Source organism: Schistocerca cancellata, chromosome 8, assembly GCF_023864275.1.
Source record: "Schistocerca cancellata isolate TAMUIC-IGC-003103 chromosome 8, iqSchCanc2.1, whole genome shotgun sequence".
Classification (NCBI taxonomy): Eukaryota; Metazoa; Arthropoda; class Insecta; order Orthoptera; family Acrididae; genus Schistocerca; species Schistocerca cancellata.
The window spans coordinates 6,796,563-6,809,146 of NC_064633.1; the positions used below are offsets into that span (position 1 = coordinate 6,796,563).

At 45.8% G+C, this 12,584-nt stretch overlaps 1 protein-coding gene and 1 pseudogene across 1 annotated transcript in view; one reads left to right on the top strand and one right to left on the bottom strand.

Moving 5' to 3' along the window:
* LOC126094958 (myrosinase 1-like) overlaps nucleotides 1-12,584 on the top strand; it is a 118,406-nt gene that overhangs the window by 85,783 nt on the left and 20,039 nt on the right. Inside the window, exon 9 of the mRNA XM_049909613.1 lies at nucleotides 6,595-6,746. Within this exon, the coding sequence (XP_049765570.1) occupies nucleotides 6,595-6,746 (152 nt within the window). The remainder of the gene's footprint in view (nucleotides 1-6,594; nucleotides 6,747-12,584) is intronic.
* Nucleotides 8,948-9,065, bottom strand: LOC126095899 (5S ribosomal RNA; annotated as a pseudogene).

Here is a 12,584-nt window from a genome sequence, read left to right on the forward strand (position 1 = left end):
GCGTTCTGCAGCTACATCATTACAGTTGTTACGAACAGGAATTTAGAGAGCTGCAGTATCTACTGATTCGTGCCTTTTTTAAAAAAATGTCTTGTAGTTTTCAGTGTCAGTGTATTAATTCAAAACCGCTTTCAAGCCTTTTGAATGAACAACATTCTGGCTTTGCTACACATTACTACAGAATAAAACTATTGTAGCTTGCCTTGTCAGATGGAATGCTAAAGACGACGTGATGTTAAAGTACTCCAGAATACTCTTCATATCTCTGATACGCTGAATAAACAGAAGTACCATGATGTCTACCTTTTAGCAGCACACTTGAAGTAATGTAGTGTAGTATCAAAAACGTCATAGGTCTGTAAAAAACTCTCATCCATGGCAGTGATACAATAGAGACGACTTTCATTAGTAGAAATGCTAGTTATTACTTTTTGGAATCACTTGATGCAAAGACAGCACAAACACTCAATTTATTGCAGAGCGCCACACAACATGACCTCCCACTTTCTCTTCCAGCAGGCTACTCTTCACAGTATTTTCTGTCTGCGATATACCGTTTCTGAAACCCTGGGGATACGTATTGAGCCGTGCGTGGTTTGTGTTCCCTCTGTCACGTATTTTACAGCCTGTTTTTAACCTACTTCCACCTCACTACGTTAATTTAAATTACTACTGTCACTGAGTCACTGCTTTACCTGACCGTGACCGGCGCTAGCAGCGCGTATCGATATATCCGCTCTCGTAGTATCTTTGCTCGACTGCTATTACTTCCCGGTCGCTGTCTGCCGTAAGCAGTTGGGATAGGGAGTTCGCGTCGCGAGTTCGGGCTGCCAGTCAGTTGGAGCGAGTCTGGAGCGCAGTCCGGGCCTGCCAGACGGGCAGTTTCAATGCGGCACTAGTGCAGTCGGGCTGGAGCCGCAGTGAGGTCTGTATCGACGTGGCTCGCCCGGCCATTGCCGCAACGCATCACTTCTGCCGCGCCACGGTCATGGTGGATCGGCGATCGGTCGTCCTACCGGACGACGAGTTTTGGCTCGCCGATCGTTCATGAGTCGGCTGCGTGTGCGTGTGCGTGTGCGTGTGCGTGTGCGTGTGTGTGTGTGTGTGTGTGTGTGTGTGTGTGCATCGACTACCGATCTGTCTTCGTGCGTGCTTAGTTGCTGTTGTATCGTTCATGTCTTCGTGCAAGTGTTCGTCAGGTTGTGTCTGATGTTGGCGTTAGTTCAACTGACAACTATTTTAAATATCGGCGTAGTGGCTCTGAGCCGGCCGCGGTGGCCGTGCGGTTCTGGCGCTGCAGTCCGGAACCGCGGGACTGCTACGGTCGCAGGTTCGAATCCTGCCTCGGGCATGTGTGTGTGTGATGCCCTTAGGTTAGTTAGGTTTAAGTAGTTCTAAGTTCTAGGGGACTTATGACCTAAGATGTTGAGTCCCATAGTGCTCAGATCCATTTGAACCATTTTTTTTGAAGTGGCTCTGAGAGGTCGGTCGTCTCGTCGGGCGACTTGTAACTGGTTCTCTAAGCGCTTCTGCGCCCCTTCAATTACCATCTCGTGGATCTTGGCTCAGTCCTGTCGTGGTGCAGTGATGTCGTTTAGCCAATGGGCGTGTTTCCTCTGCATGGTTGGGTCCGAGCCAGTATTTCCACCGTCGAGTGTCTGCAAGTGAGTGGGAGACGCACCAGCAGTGCAGTCGCGACGGAGCAGCAGCCGCGGACGGACCAGCAGGCAGTCGGTCGGTTGCTGCGGACCAGTGAAGCCATCTCCGCGCGGTGCAGTCGGCTGGGTTCGCTGGCGGTCCCTGCTCAGTGTCGGAGCGCGTGTAGAGCTGTCGGATCTCTACGAGCTTCTTGGTTCACCGACCCAGTACGTCAAAGTTGCGTGGTGTTTTAAGTGGCCAAGACTCGTCCATTCATGTTGTGGTTCGTTTCGGTGGTTCGCTGTTTGGGAGGTTTTCCTGTGAGCAACACCGAGTGTTTGTACATATTTCATTGTGGATAATTACGTCCGTAACATTTTGTATTTGAGTTCTTATGTACCGACTGATGGGAAGCAAGTCGTTGTGTCGGTCGGTCCGTGGCTGTCCCCTGGTTGGGTTCCGACGGATCAAGTGTAGTTGGGCTCACCACCACCTGTCTCGCCTAAGTGAACGAGGGCAGACCGACCTCCCTGGAGGCTTCTAAGTGCCACCGGTGTTTAATTATCTGTTTTCAGCTACTTAAAATTTAAGGCTTATGGTAATTTTTCTTTTTGTTAAAAAATTTGCAAAATTAACTCTTAAATTTAGCTTTCAAGCTTAAACATTGCGACCTTCTGCCTTTAAAAGATTATCGTAATATATTTTAAAATTTTGAAACTTAATTGTGGCCTTCAGCCATTGATATTGCATCTTCCGTAAGTTTGTTCTATCTGCTTTGCTGTGATGTTTGTTTTTAATTATTTTATTGGTATCTTAATAGGATTTTGTCTTGTTGATGTGTTAAGATTTCTTGGTTGGAGGTTTTCAGCCGTCAAAGAGTTGCTTTCGGTAAAAGTGCAGCTATGTGCCACTTTGGTTGTAAAAGTGTTATTAGATTACAATAAATTACAATAAGAAGGTGAAACTGATCCCACCCTATTTGGCCCTTTCCACAATCCTAATCACCTGTTATGCCCTGCTGGTCTAGCGAGCGTTTCACCTATTAATAGCTCTGTATTGCTCACCGGGCCACGAGAGATTGTAAAAAAGCGTCAAGTACGTTGATTCAGGAAATGGGCTTGTATGAAGGTAGCCAGGTATGAAGGCAGTCTCTGCGGCGACGGCCGGTGCGCCACAGTTGCGGCATAGAGCGCGAGTCAGCAGCAGGGAGAGACGTGCCGGAAGTAGCCCGCCTACCGACAACACTGCGCACAGGAGTGCGGCAACGCTCCGTCCCAATCCTGGGCACAGCGTCACGCTAGATGAGTCCGTGTATGGGCGCTCTGAGGAGAGCGAACGTTGCCATATTGCACTCGTCATTGTCATACAAGCGCAGCACCTGGTGTGATGGTACTGGGTGACATTAGGTACAAAATACTATCACCTAGTGTCTTGGACAGCAGCCGTTAGTTTTCTGGCATGTTGATGGAGGCTGACTGATGTCTATGTTCGATATCTTCGTCAATTTATATTTCAGCAAGATAACGCTAAACCGCGTGTTGCTTGTGTTCGTTCTGACTCACCTGACAATAGACGCTGTTTGCTTGTTGTCCCGGCCAACACGCTTTCCAGATCTCTCGCCCATGGAAAAGTGTGGACATGGGTTGCAGAGAGACTGGCGCAACATCACGTGCAAGCACCAGTCTGGCACTGAGTCGAAGAAGCGTGGAACGTCGTCCCTCTACCTGCTGTCGAAGATCGATCCCAGCCTCACTACAGCTAAAGCTGGGAGCCACGTATACAGTTGTATATTCTTTGAACTACACTGAATATACGAGGGTAGTTCAATAAGTAATGCAACACATTTTTTTTCTGAAACAGGGGTTGTTTTATTCAGCATTGAAATACACCAGGTTATTCCCCAATCTTTTAGCTACACAACACTATTTTTCAACGTAATCTCCATTCAATGCTACGGTCTTACGCCACCTTGAAATGAGGGCCTGTATGCCTGCACGGTACCATTCTACTGGTCGATGTCGGAGCCAACGTCGTACTGCATCAATAACTTCTTCATCATCCGACGGTGCGAGATCGGGGCTGTAGGGTGCATGAGGAAGAACGATCCACTGAAGTTTTGTGAGCTCCTCTCGGGTGCGAGGACTTGTGTGAGGTCTTGCGTTGTCATGAAGAAGGAGAAGTTCGGGAACAAACCTTTGAATATCTCAACTTGTGAACAATTGTGACAGCACTACCAACAGAGATGTCAAGTTGAGCACTGAGTTGTTTGATGGTGATCCGTCGATCATCTCGAACGAGTGTGTTCGCACGCTCCACCATTGCAGGAGTCACAGCTGTGCACGGCCGGCCCGCACGCGGGAGATCAGACAGTCTTGCTTGACCTTACGGCGATGATAACACACGCTTTGCCCAACGACTCACCGTGCTTTTGTCCATTGCCAGATCACCGTAGACATTCTGCAAGCGCCTATGAATATCTGAGATGCCCTCGTTTTCCGCCAAAAGAAACTCGATCACTGCCCGTTGTTTGCAACGCACATCCGTTACAGACGCCATTTTAACAGCTCCGTACAGCTCTGCCACCTGTCGGAAGTCAATGAAGCTATACGAGACGAAGCGGGAATGTTTGAAAATATTCTACAAGAAATTTCCGGTTTTTTCAACCAAAATTGACCGAGAAAAAAAATGTGTTGCATTACTTATTGAACTGCCCTCGTATATCGCAAGTAATATTTCTTGAATCCTTCCTTGTGTTGCAATGGTAAGGGCAAGCAGGTTACTCCTCTCACACGAAGCCAATTGTAACAGTGATTAAATGATCAAACGCCGCAATAGTCACATCTGGGCCATTGAGAATGCATAGGATACTGTTGTGAGGAGCCACCAAAAGAGATAAGCTGTGAATTGGTGGGCGGGCATAGCAAGCGACTGGTTAATTGGTCCGTAGCTGCTTCCTCTCCATTTGATTCGATCAGTGCCTTGTGTTTTTAGAGATGCATTTCTCACACCGCCTTAAGATATACCATGTCAGCTTCGAGCACATCTCATACCGACATAATGGATCTACAGCTGACTATGTACTTCGATCTCGTGAAGGCTTGCTTCAGTCGTTCACTAAAACGTGGATGCAAAGGGGCCAAGTAGGTCGCCCCATCTCGCTCTAGTTGACTTCGTCCTCTGGGGTCACATGGAAAATCTGGCGTTCGAGACTGTTGGAAAGTGAAGAGGATCTCTTCGTAAGAGATGCGGCTGTCTGTGACATTGCCCGAACGATACCAGAGGTGATGGGGCAGGTACGGCTGAACGTCGTGCGCCAGTGTGATGACGCTGGTGGGCGACACTTTGAACATTCATTGTAAATGTAGCCTTTGTGTAGGTAAGGCTATCAGTTGTAGAATTTTGGAACACGTATTGTGTTCGAGTATAATGACTTTTCTGGAGACTAGAAATCTACTCTGTAGGAATCAGCATGGGTTTCGAAAAAGACGGTCATGTGAAACCCAGCTCGCGCTATTCGTCCACGGGACTCAGAGGGCCATAGACACGGGTTCACAGGTAGATGCCGTGTTTCTTGACTTCCGCAAGGCGTTCGATACAGTTCCCCACAGTCGTTTATTGAACAAAGTAAGAGCATATGGACTATCAGACCAATTGTGTGATTGGATTGAGGAGTTCCTAGATAACAGGAGGCAGCATGTTATTCTCAATGGAGAGATGTCTTCCGAAGTAAGAGTGATTTCAGGTGTGCCGCAGGGGAGTGTCATAGGACCGTTGCTATTCACAATATACATAAATGACCTGGTGGATGACATCGGAAGTTCACTGAAGCTTTTTGCAGATGATGCTGTGGTGTATCGAGAGGTTGTAACAATGGAAAATTGTACTGAAATGCAGGAGGATCTGCAGCGAATTGACGCATGGTGCAGGAAATGGCAACTGAATCTCAATGTAGACAAGTGTAATGTGCTGCGAATACACAGAAAGATAGATCCTTTATCATTTAGCTACAAAATAGCAGGTCAGCAACTGGAAGCAGTTAACACCATAAATTATCTGGGAGTACGCATTAGGAGTGATTTAAAATGGAATGATCATATAATGTTGATTGTCGGTAAAGCAGATGCCAGACTGAGATTCATTGGAAGAATCCTAAGGAAATGCAATCCGAAAACAAAGGAAGTAGGTTACAGTACGCTTGTTCGCCCACTGCTTGAATACTGCTCAGCAGTGTGGGATCCGTACCAGATAGGGTTGATACAGGACATAGAGAAGATCCAACGGAGAGCAGCGCGCTTCGTTACAGGATCATTTAGTAATCGCGAAAGCGTTACGGAGATGATAGATAAACTCCAGTGGAAGACTCTGCAGGAGAGACGCTCAGTAGCTCGGTACGGGCTTTTGTCAAAGTTTCGAGAACATACCTTCACCGAAGAGTCAAGCAGTATATTGCTCCCTCCTACGTATATCTCGCGAAGAGACCATGAGGATAAAATCAGAGAGATTAGAGCCCACACAGAGGCATACCGACAATCCTTCTTTCCACGAACAATACGAGACTGGAATAGAAGGGAGAACCGATAGAGGTACTGAAGGTACCCTCCGCCACACACCGTCAGGTGGCTTGCGGAGTATGGATGTAGATGTAGATGTAGATGTAGATGTAAAAACAAGTCATTACAAAAGTATTTCCGCTTGGATGCTGATAGTCGTAAAAAAAGCCGCAACTTTTATATTTTCAGTTTTCGCATGTATCTTCCGTATCAATACTTTCTAAACCAACGTTCCCTGTCTCCGAGTGACACATTGTCCTCTAGTATCATCGCTAACATTTTTATCATAATCACGCTAACTATTCGTTTATGATAAATAGCTATTAAGATGTTTTGTGGAGCTAAAGAAAGTCATCAAGTTCCAAGTGACTCAAACGTTTATCAGCTGTTATTTCTGTATGTCTAGGAGCTGCAGACTTCTTTGCCCTGAACCATTTCACGACGCAACTGGCATCGAACGGTCAGCAAGCTGACTTCCACCCGTCGCACGACTGGGACACGGGCGCCATCTTGTCTTTTGACGACAGTTGGGCGGCCACCGCCGACGACAAAATAAAGGTTTGTCTTCGCAATATGTTTACTGATTTTGATTTACAGAGCTATAGCGAAAAGCATTTTTTGTTTACCGGTATCCAATGCGTAAAGTATAGGAAACTTTGTTCACGTAGCAGTTGAACTCAGCCGTCAGCTGGTGGATACCGCAGAAGCAGCCCCTGCGGTGATTCTACGATCACGCCGAGGCAGTGGACTCGCCACGCGGTGCTTTCATCCCAGTTCCGATAGTTTCTTTGAGTGAAAAACAGGATGATCTTAAAGAAGTTGATCACCTTTGCTTCAGAATTTTATGTTTCGTGGTTTGAAAAGTTGAAGAAAACAGCACAGACACCGATGTACCGACCCTCCATCAGTTTCTCTCTTTAACATTTGTCTCTATACGTAAAACGAAGTGTCTTGAGTGACTGACTCACTCATCAAATGGTTCAAAGGCTCTGAGCACAATGGGACTTAACATCTGAGGTCATCAGTCCCCTAGAATGGTTCAAATGGCTCTGAGCACTATGGGACTAAACATCTGAGGTCATCAGTCCCCTAGAACTTAGAACTACTTAAATCTAACTAACCTAAGGACATGACACACATCCATGCCCGAGGCAGGATTCGAACATGCGACCGTAGCAGTCGCGCGGTTCCGGACTGAAGCGCCTAGAACCGAGTCCCCTAGAACTTAGAACTACTTAAACCTAACTAACCCAAGGCCATCACACACATCCATGTCCGATGCAGGATTCGAACCTGCGACCGTAGCGGTCGCACGGTTCCAGACTGAAGCGCGTAGAACCGCTCGGAGGCACCACCCGGCGACTCGTAATCGTCTGTCCCAAACTGCTAAGGATAGCAACTTGAAATTTGTAAAGGATATTTTCCTTATACTGTAGACATCGTCTAAGAAGGGGATTTTTGAAATTTCGCGTCTAAGAGGGTGAAACAGGGGACGAAACGTTTATGGAAATATGTTGTTATTAAGGCAGTTTTGAAGCTAGAACTATGATAATTGCTATTAAGCTTCTCGGTCGGGAATAAAGAAATACATATTTAGCACTTTCATGGCAGTTCGATCACTAACGGGGTAAAACAGAGGGCGAATGTCGTTTTTCGAAAATAACGCATTATTAAAGTATTACTACAGTATTTTTAAAGCTATATCTATGAAAATTTGTACTTCACTTCCGGGTTAGAAATAAAAAAATACGCGTTTCAGTGTTTTTAGAAATTCAGCAGCTAAGAGTGTGACAGCTGGGGATGAAAGATTTTATGAAAATATTTCATTATAAAAGAATTTTTAAAGATAGATTTGTGTAAATTTGTACTTGGCTTCTCGGTTGCAAAAAGAGAAATGTGCTTTTCACTGTAATTGGAAATTCAACCTTTAAGTGGGATGTAATAGATTCTGACTGATTCACTAACTCATCATCATCCAGCCCAGAACACGAAGGAAATAAACATAAAATGTCGACAGGGTGTTGATGTTAGACTGTAGGTATCATTTAATAAGGGATTGTTCTAAACTACAGCCGTAAGGGGGTGAAGTACGGAATGAAATGATTTTTGAAAAAACACTCGAAGGCAAAAAAAATTACACACCACGAAGGAATTATCCGAATGGGACGAAACTCGGTATATGTGATGTACATGTATAGACAAACGAAAGATTACACTTTCAAAAAATTAGATAATTTATTCATGAGAAAGAGCTTCATAAATTGAGCAAGTCAATAACGCATTGGTTCATCTCTGGTGCTTTTGCAAGCAGTTATTCTCTTTGGCATTGACTGATAGGGTTTTTGGATGTCCTCCTAAAGGATATCGTGCCAAAGTCTGTCCAAATGATGTTAAATGTAAGTAACACTTCTCCTTCTACCTTCTTTTCGTCGGTTACTGGAAGGGTAGGACACTTCCACTATTGTTTGTACCTTTCCCACACTTCCTTAGATAATAAACTAATTTGACTACTAGTGTCTAACAAAAACTCAAACTCCAATCCTCCTACATGAAAAAAAGCACTCCGTCTTCAGGCCACGAGTGGCTTACCGGGACCATCCGACCGCCGTGTCATCCTCCGTGGAGAATGCGGATAGGAGAGGCGTGGGGTCAGCACACCGCTCTCCTGGTCGTTATGATGGTATTCTTGACTGAAGCCGCTACTATTCGGTCGAGTAGCTCCTCAGTTGGCATCACGAGGCTGAGTGCACACCGAAAAATGGCAACAGCGCATGACGGCCTGTAGGGTCACCCATCCAAGTGCCGATCACGCCCGACAGCGCTTAACTTCTGTGATCTCACGGGAACAGGTGTAACCACTGCGGCAAGGCCGTTGCCAATCTTTCTACATGGCCTTTTACAATTAGAGTGGACGCATTACTCACGAGGTCTTCCTTGTCTATCAAAAGTTCCTCACTCATTGCTTGCCTGTCTCGGTACCTTAAAAAAGAATTCTTATATCCTTGAGTATTGTCACGAGAACAACCAGGCATAGGAATGGGCTAGTTATCCTCGGATACCTCCTGTATAACTACTCCATTATGCTTATGGCTTGCTCTACCATTACTAACGTGTTCCAGATTATTGCTATTCTTATTACTATTATCGGTAACGGCCTTGGCGCAGTGGATACACCGGTTCCCGTGAGATCACCAAAGTTAAACGCTGTCGGGCGTGGCCGGCACATGGATGGGTGACCATCCAGCCGCCATGCGCTGTTGCCATTTTTCGGGGTGCACTCAGCCTCGTGATGCCAATTGAGAAGCTACTCGACCGAATAGTAGCGGCTCCGGTCAAAGAAAACCGTCACAACGACCGGGAGAGCAGTGTGCTGACCACATGTCCCTCCTATCCGCATCCTCAACTGAGGATGACACGGCGGTCGGATGGTCCCGATGGGCCACTTGCGGCCTGCAGACGGAGTGCTTTTTTATTACTATTACCAGTATTATTCACACTTACTCTGTTCACAATTTTGATTTTTCGGTGGACCAGTTCTATGCCAGTTCAAGTCACTTCCATTGCACAGATTCCTCTTATCTCTATTCCTATATCTATAGTTAACGTAATTCTTATTACAACTACGTGAACCATTATTATTATTACGCTACTTATTATCTCTCAACTTATCTCTAGTTCGTTCTCGTCCTTGCAGACCTCGTCTTACATGCACTGATCCTCTTGGTTTAAACTTAGGATAGTTACCACTACCACTTTTATTACCCAGACTTAAGTCAGTACCCAGACGTAAGTCTTCCACCAAATCACTGTGAGTAGTTTCTGTTCTACAGGCATGTCCAATGTTAACCTGTGAGATTAATGACTCAGGAACCGCACTACTATCTTCACTACTATCTTGTGAATGATTAGCTTCACGACTACACGGAGTCGAAGCTACATCCACCTGCTGACTACAGCCAGATTCACACATGGATCAAGTCTTCTATCAGTAACATCAACTTCTGATACGGAAGCTGATGTTACTTACAACCCAAGTCTGTGTCTTACTGATTTTGTAATAAACGGACTTGCTTAAACCTTTAAGATCCTCCTTTAACTCTTTCTGAAGTTTGTTATGGTCTTCAGCGCGGGCCGAAGTGGCCTTGCGGTTCTAGGCGCTACAGTCTGGAACCGGGCGACCGCTACGGTTGCAGGTTCGAATCCTGCCTCGGGCATGGATGTGTGTGATGTCCTTAGGTTAGTTAGGTTTAATTAGTTCTAAGTTCTAGGCGACTGATGACCTCAGAAGTTAAGTCGCATAGTGCTCAGAGCCATTTGAACCATTTGAACCATGGTCTTCAGCCATTTACATTTTTTGACAATAATTCAATCAACATTTCCTGAGCCTCTTTCAACTTTTCTATTTCCGCAGGAAGTGCCGATAACTCCTGATAGTTTTGCTTCAAATGGAATACCTCATTCCTTAATTCTTCACGCCCATCTTTAATTTACTTTTTGAACTCCGCTAAACTTTTATTTGTACTATCCTTAAGCTCCTTCAAGTCATTGTTTGTACTTCCCTGACCATTCTTAAGCCCTTTCAGATCTTCCTCAAACTTTGTTTGTCTAGCTAATCGTTGCTCCAAATAGCCCTTTTTCATCCATTTTGCTGTTACTTTAAAAACAACACATGACAACAATTATCCTTCAAAGAAACTCCACACTTCCTATACCACAGCTGTCACTGCTAACAACAGGTCCAACGAGCCCTTGTAGTTCATACAAACACACAACACACGAACCACGTGCAATAAAAATAAACTTTCAATAAAAAAATACTCAAATTTTAAGATTTATTGCCTTCTCCAGCTTGAAGCTGCGCTTGTATCGACGTCTCGGCTGAAGCAAGGGCTGGGCAGCAGTGGCAATACTGCCACCGCGATGTCTCGGCTGAAGCGATGTCTCGGCTGAAGCGATGTCTCGGCTGAAGCGATGTCTCGGCTGAAGCGATGTCTCGGCTGAAGCGATGTCTCGGCTGAAGCGATGTCTCGGCTGAAGCGATGTCTCGGCTGAAGCGATGTCTCGGCTGAAGCGATGTCTCGGCTGAAGCGATGTCTCGGCTGAAGCGATGTCTCGGCTGAAGCGATGTCTCGGCTGAAGCGATGTCTCGGCTGAAGCGATGTCTCGGCTGAAGCGATGTCTCGGCTGAAGCGATGTCTCGGCTGAAGCGATGTCTCGGCTGAAGCGATGTCTCGGCTGAAGCGATGTCTCGGCTGAAGCGATGTCTCGGCTGAAGCGATGTCTCGGCTGAAGCGATGTCTCGGCTGAAGCGATGTCTCGGCTGAAGCGATGTCTCGGCTGAAGCGATGTCTCAAGTGATCTGAAGAGAGGTCTGGGCTGTGGCTGTGGCGATGGTTTAGCAGCAGTGACGACGGGGTTAGATTCCCACTCAGCATAGCTTCATCTGGTTAGCGAACCTGTACGGAATCCGTCTCCTAGCAATGGAATCCCCTCAAAGTATCCTCTAACAATGTCACTACGTGCGACAGACTTCCGTCTACCAGCACACTTCTTGCCGTTCAGAATGATCTCAGATTAGGCAAATCCTGAACCAAGGGTCACCACAGACTGTAACGCGCCGACTGGCGGGACTCAAGACCCAACTCAAAACAAGGGATCGTACTGTACCAGCATCGCGATGCCGTTTCCTGCCACACAAAATCGCTTGAGCGAACCAATTGACCACTACAGCAAGAATCAGGTACAGTTTTTGTACAGTCGATATTATGACTGTGGATCGCTATCCGATCACAGAAGATTCTAGTAGTTGACGAGAGCCTGGCAAATACTTGAAGCCTAGCTTGAGCAGTAGTTGCACTCTTAGACAACAATTTGAGGACGATTTGGTGATTAGCAACTGCAACCATAATAAACACTGACGAGACAGCAGACTCGAATGCTAGATAATAACAAACAGCAGTTTCAATACACGCAAAATTCGAGGTCGTACAGCAATGCTACAACATCACAAATAGATACACCGAAATATCCAAATGATGCCGACATGCGCTATCTATCAGCAATGACGAGACTAGCAGAATACAGCGACAACACATGTTATCTCCCTATCGTCCAAAACAAGACACCAAAATTATTTCAATACGACACCTGTTCATATAATGCCAAGCTAAATCGTAAATCCAGCTCACAATTGTCCTCGTAAGCAACGACTTCCTTCCAACGCAGAACAATCTCTTTGGGACCGCCTCGTTTTAAGAACTTTTAACATTCATCTCAAATATGAAGTGAGTGCAAAGACCGATTCATATTAAACTCGTATTTGGACAACGTTTATACCGGGATGAAGATAACTGAAGCGATAATTCTCTTTCTTTATGTGTAGTCTAACGTTGATAC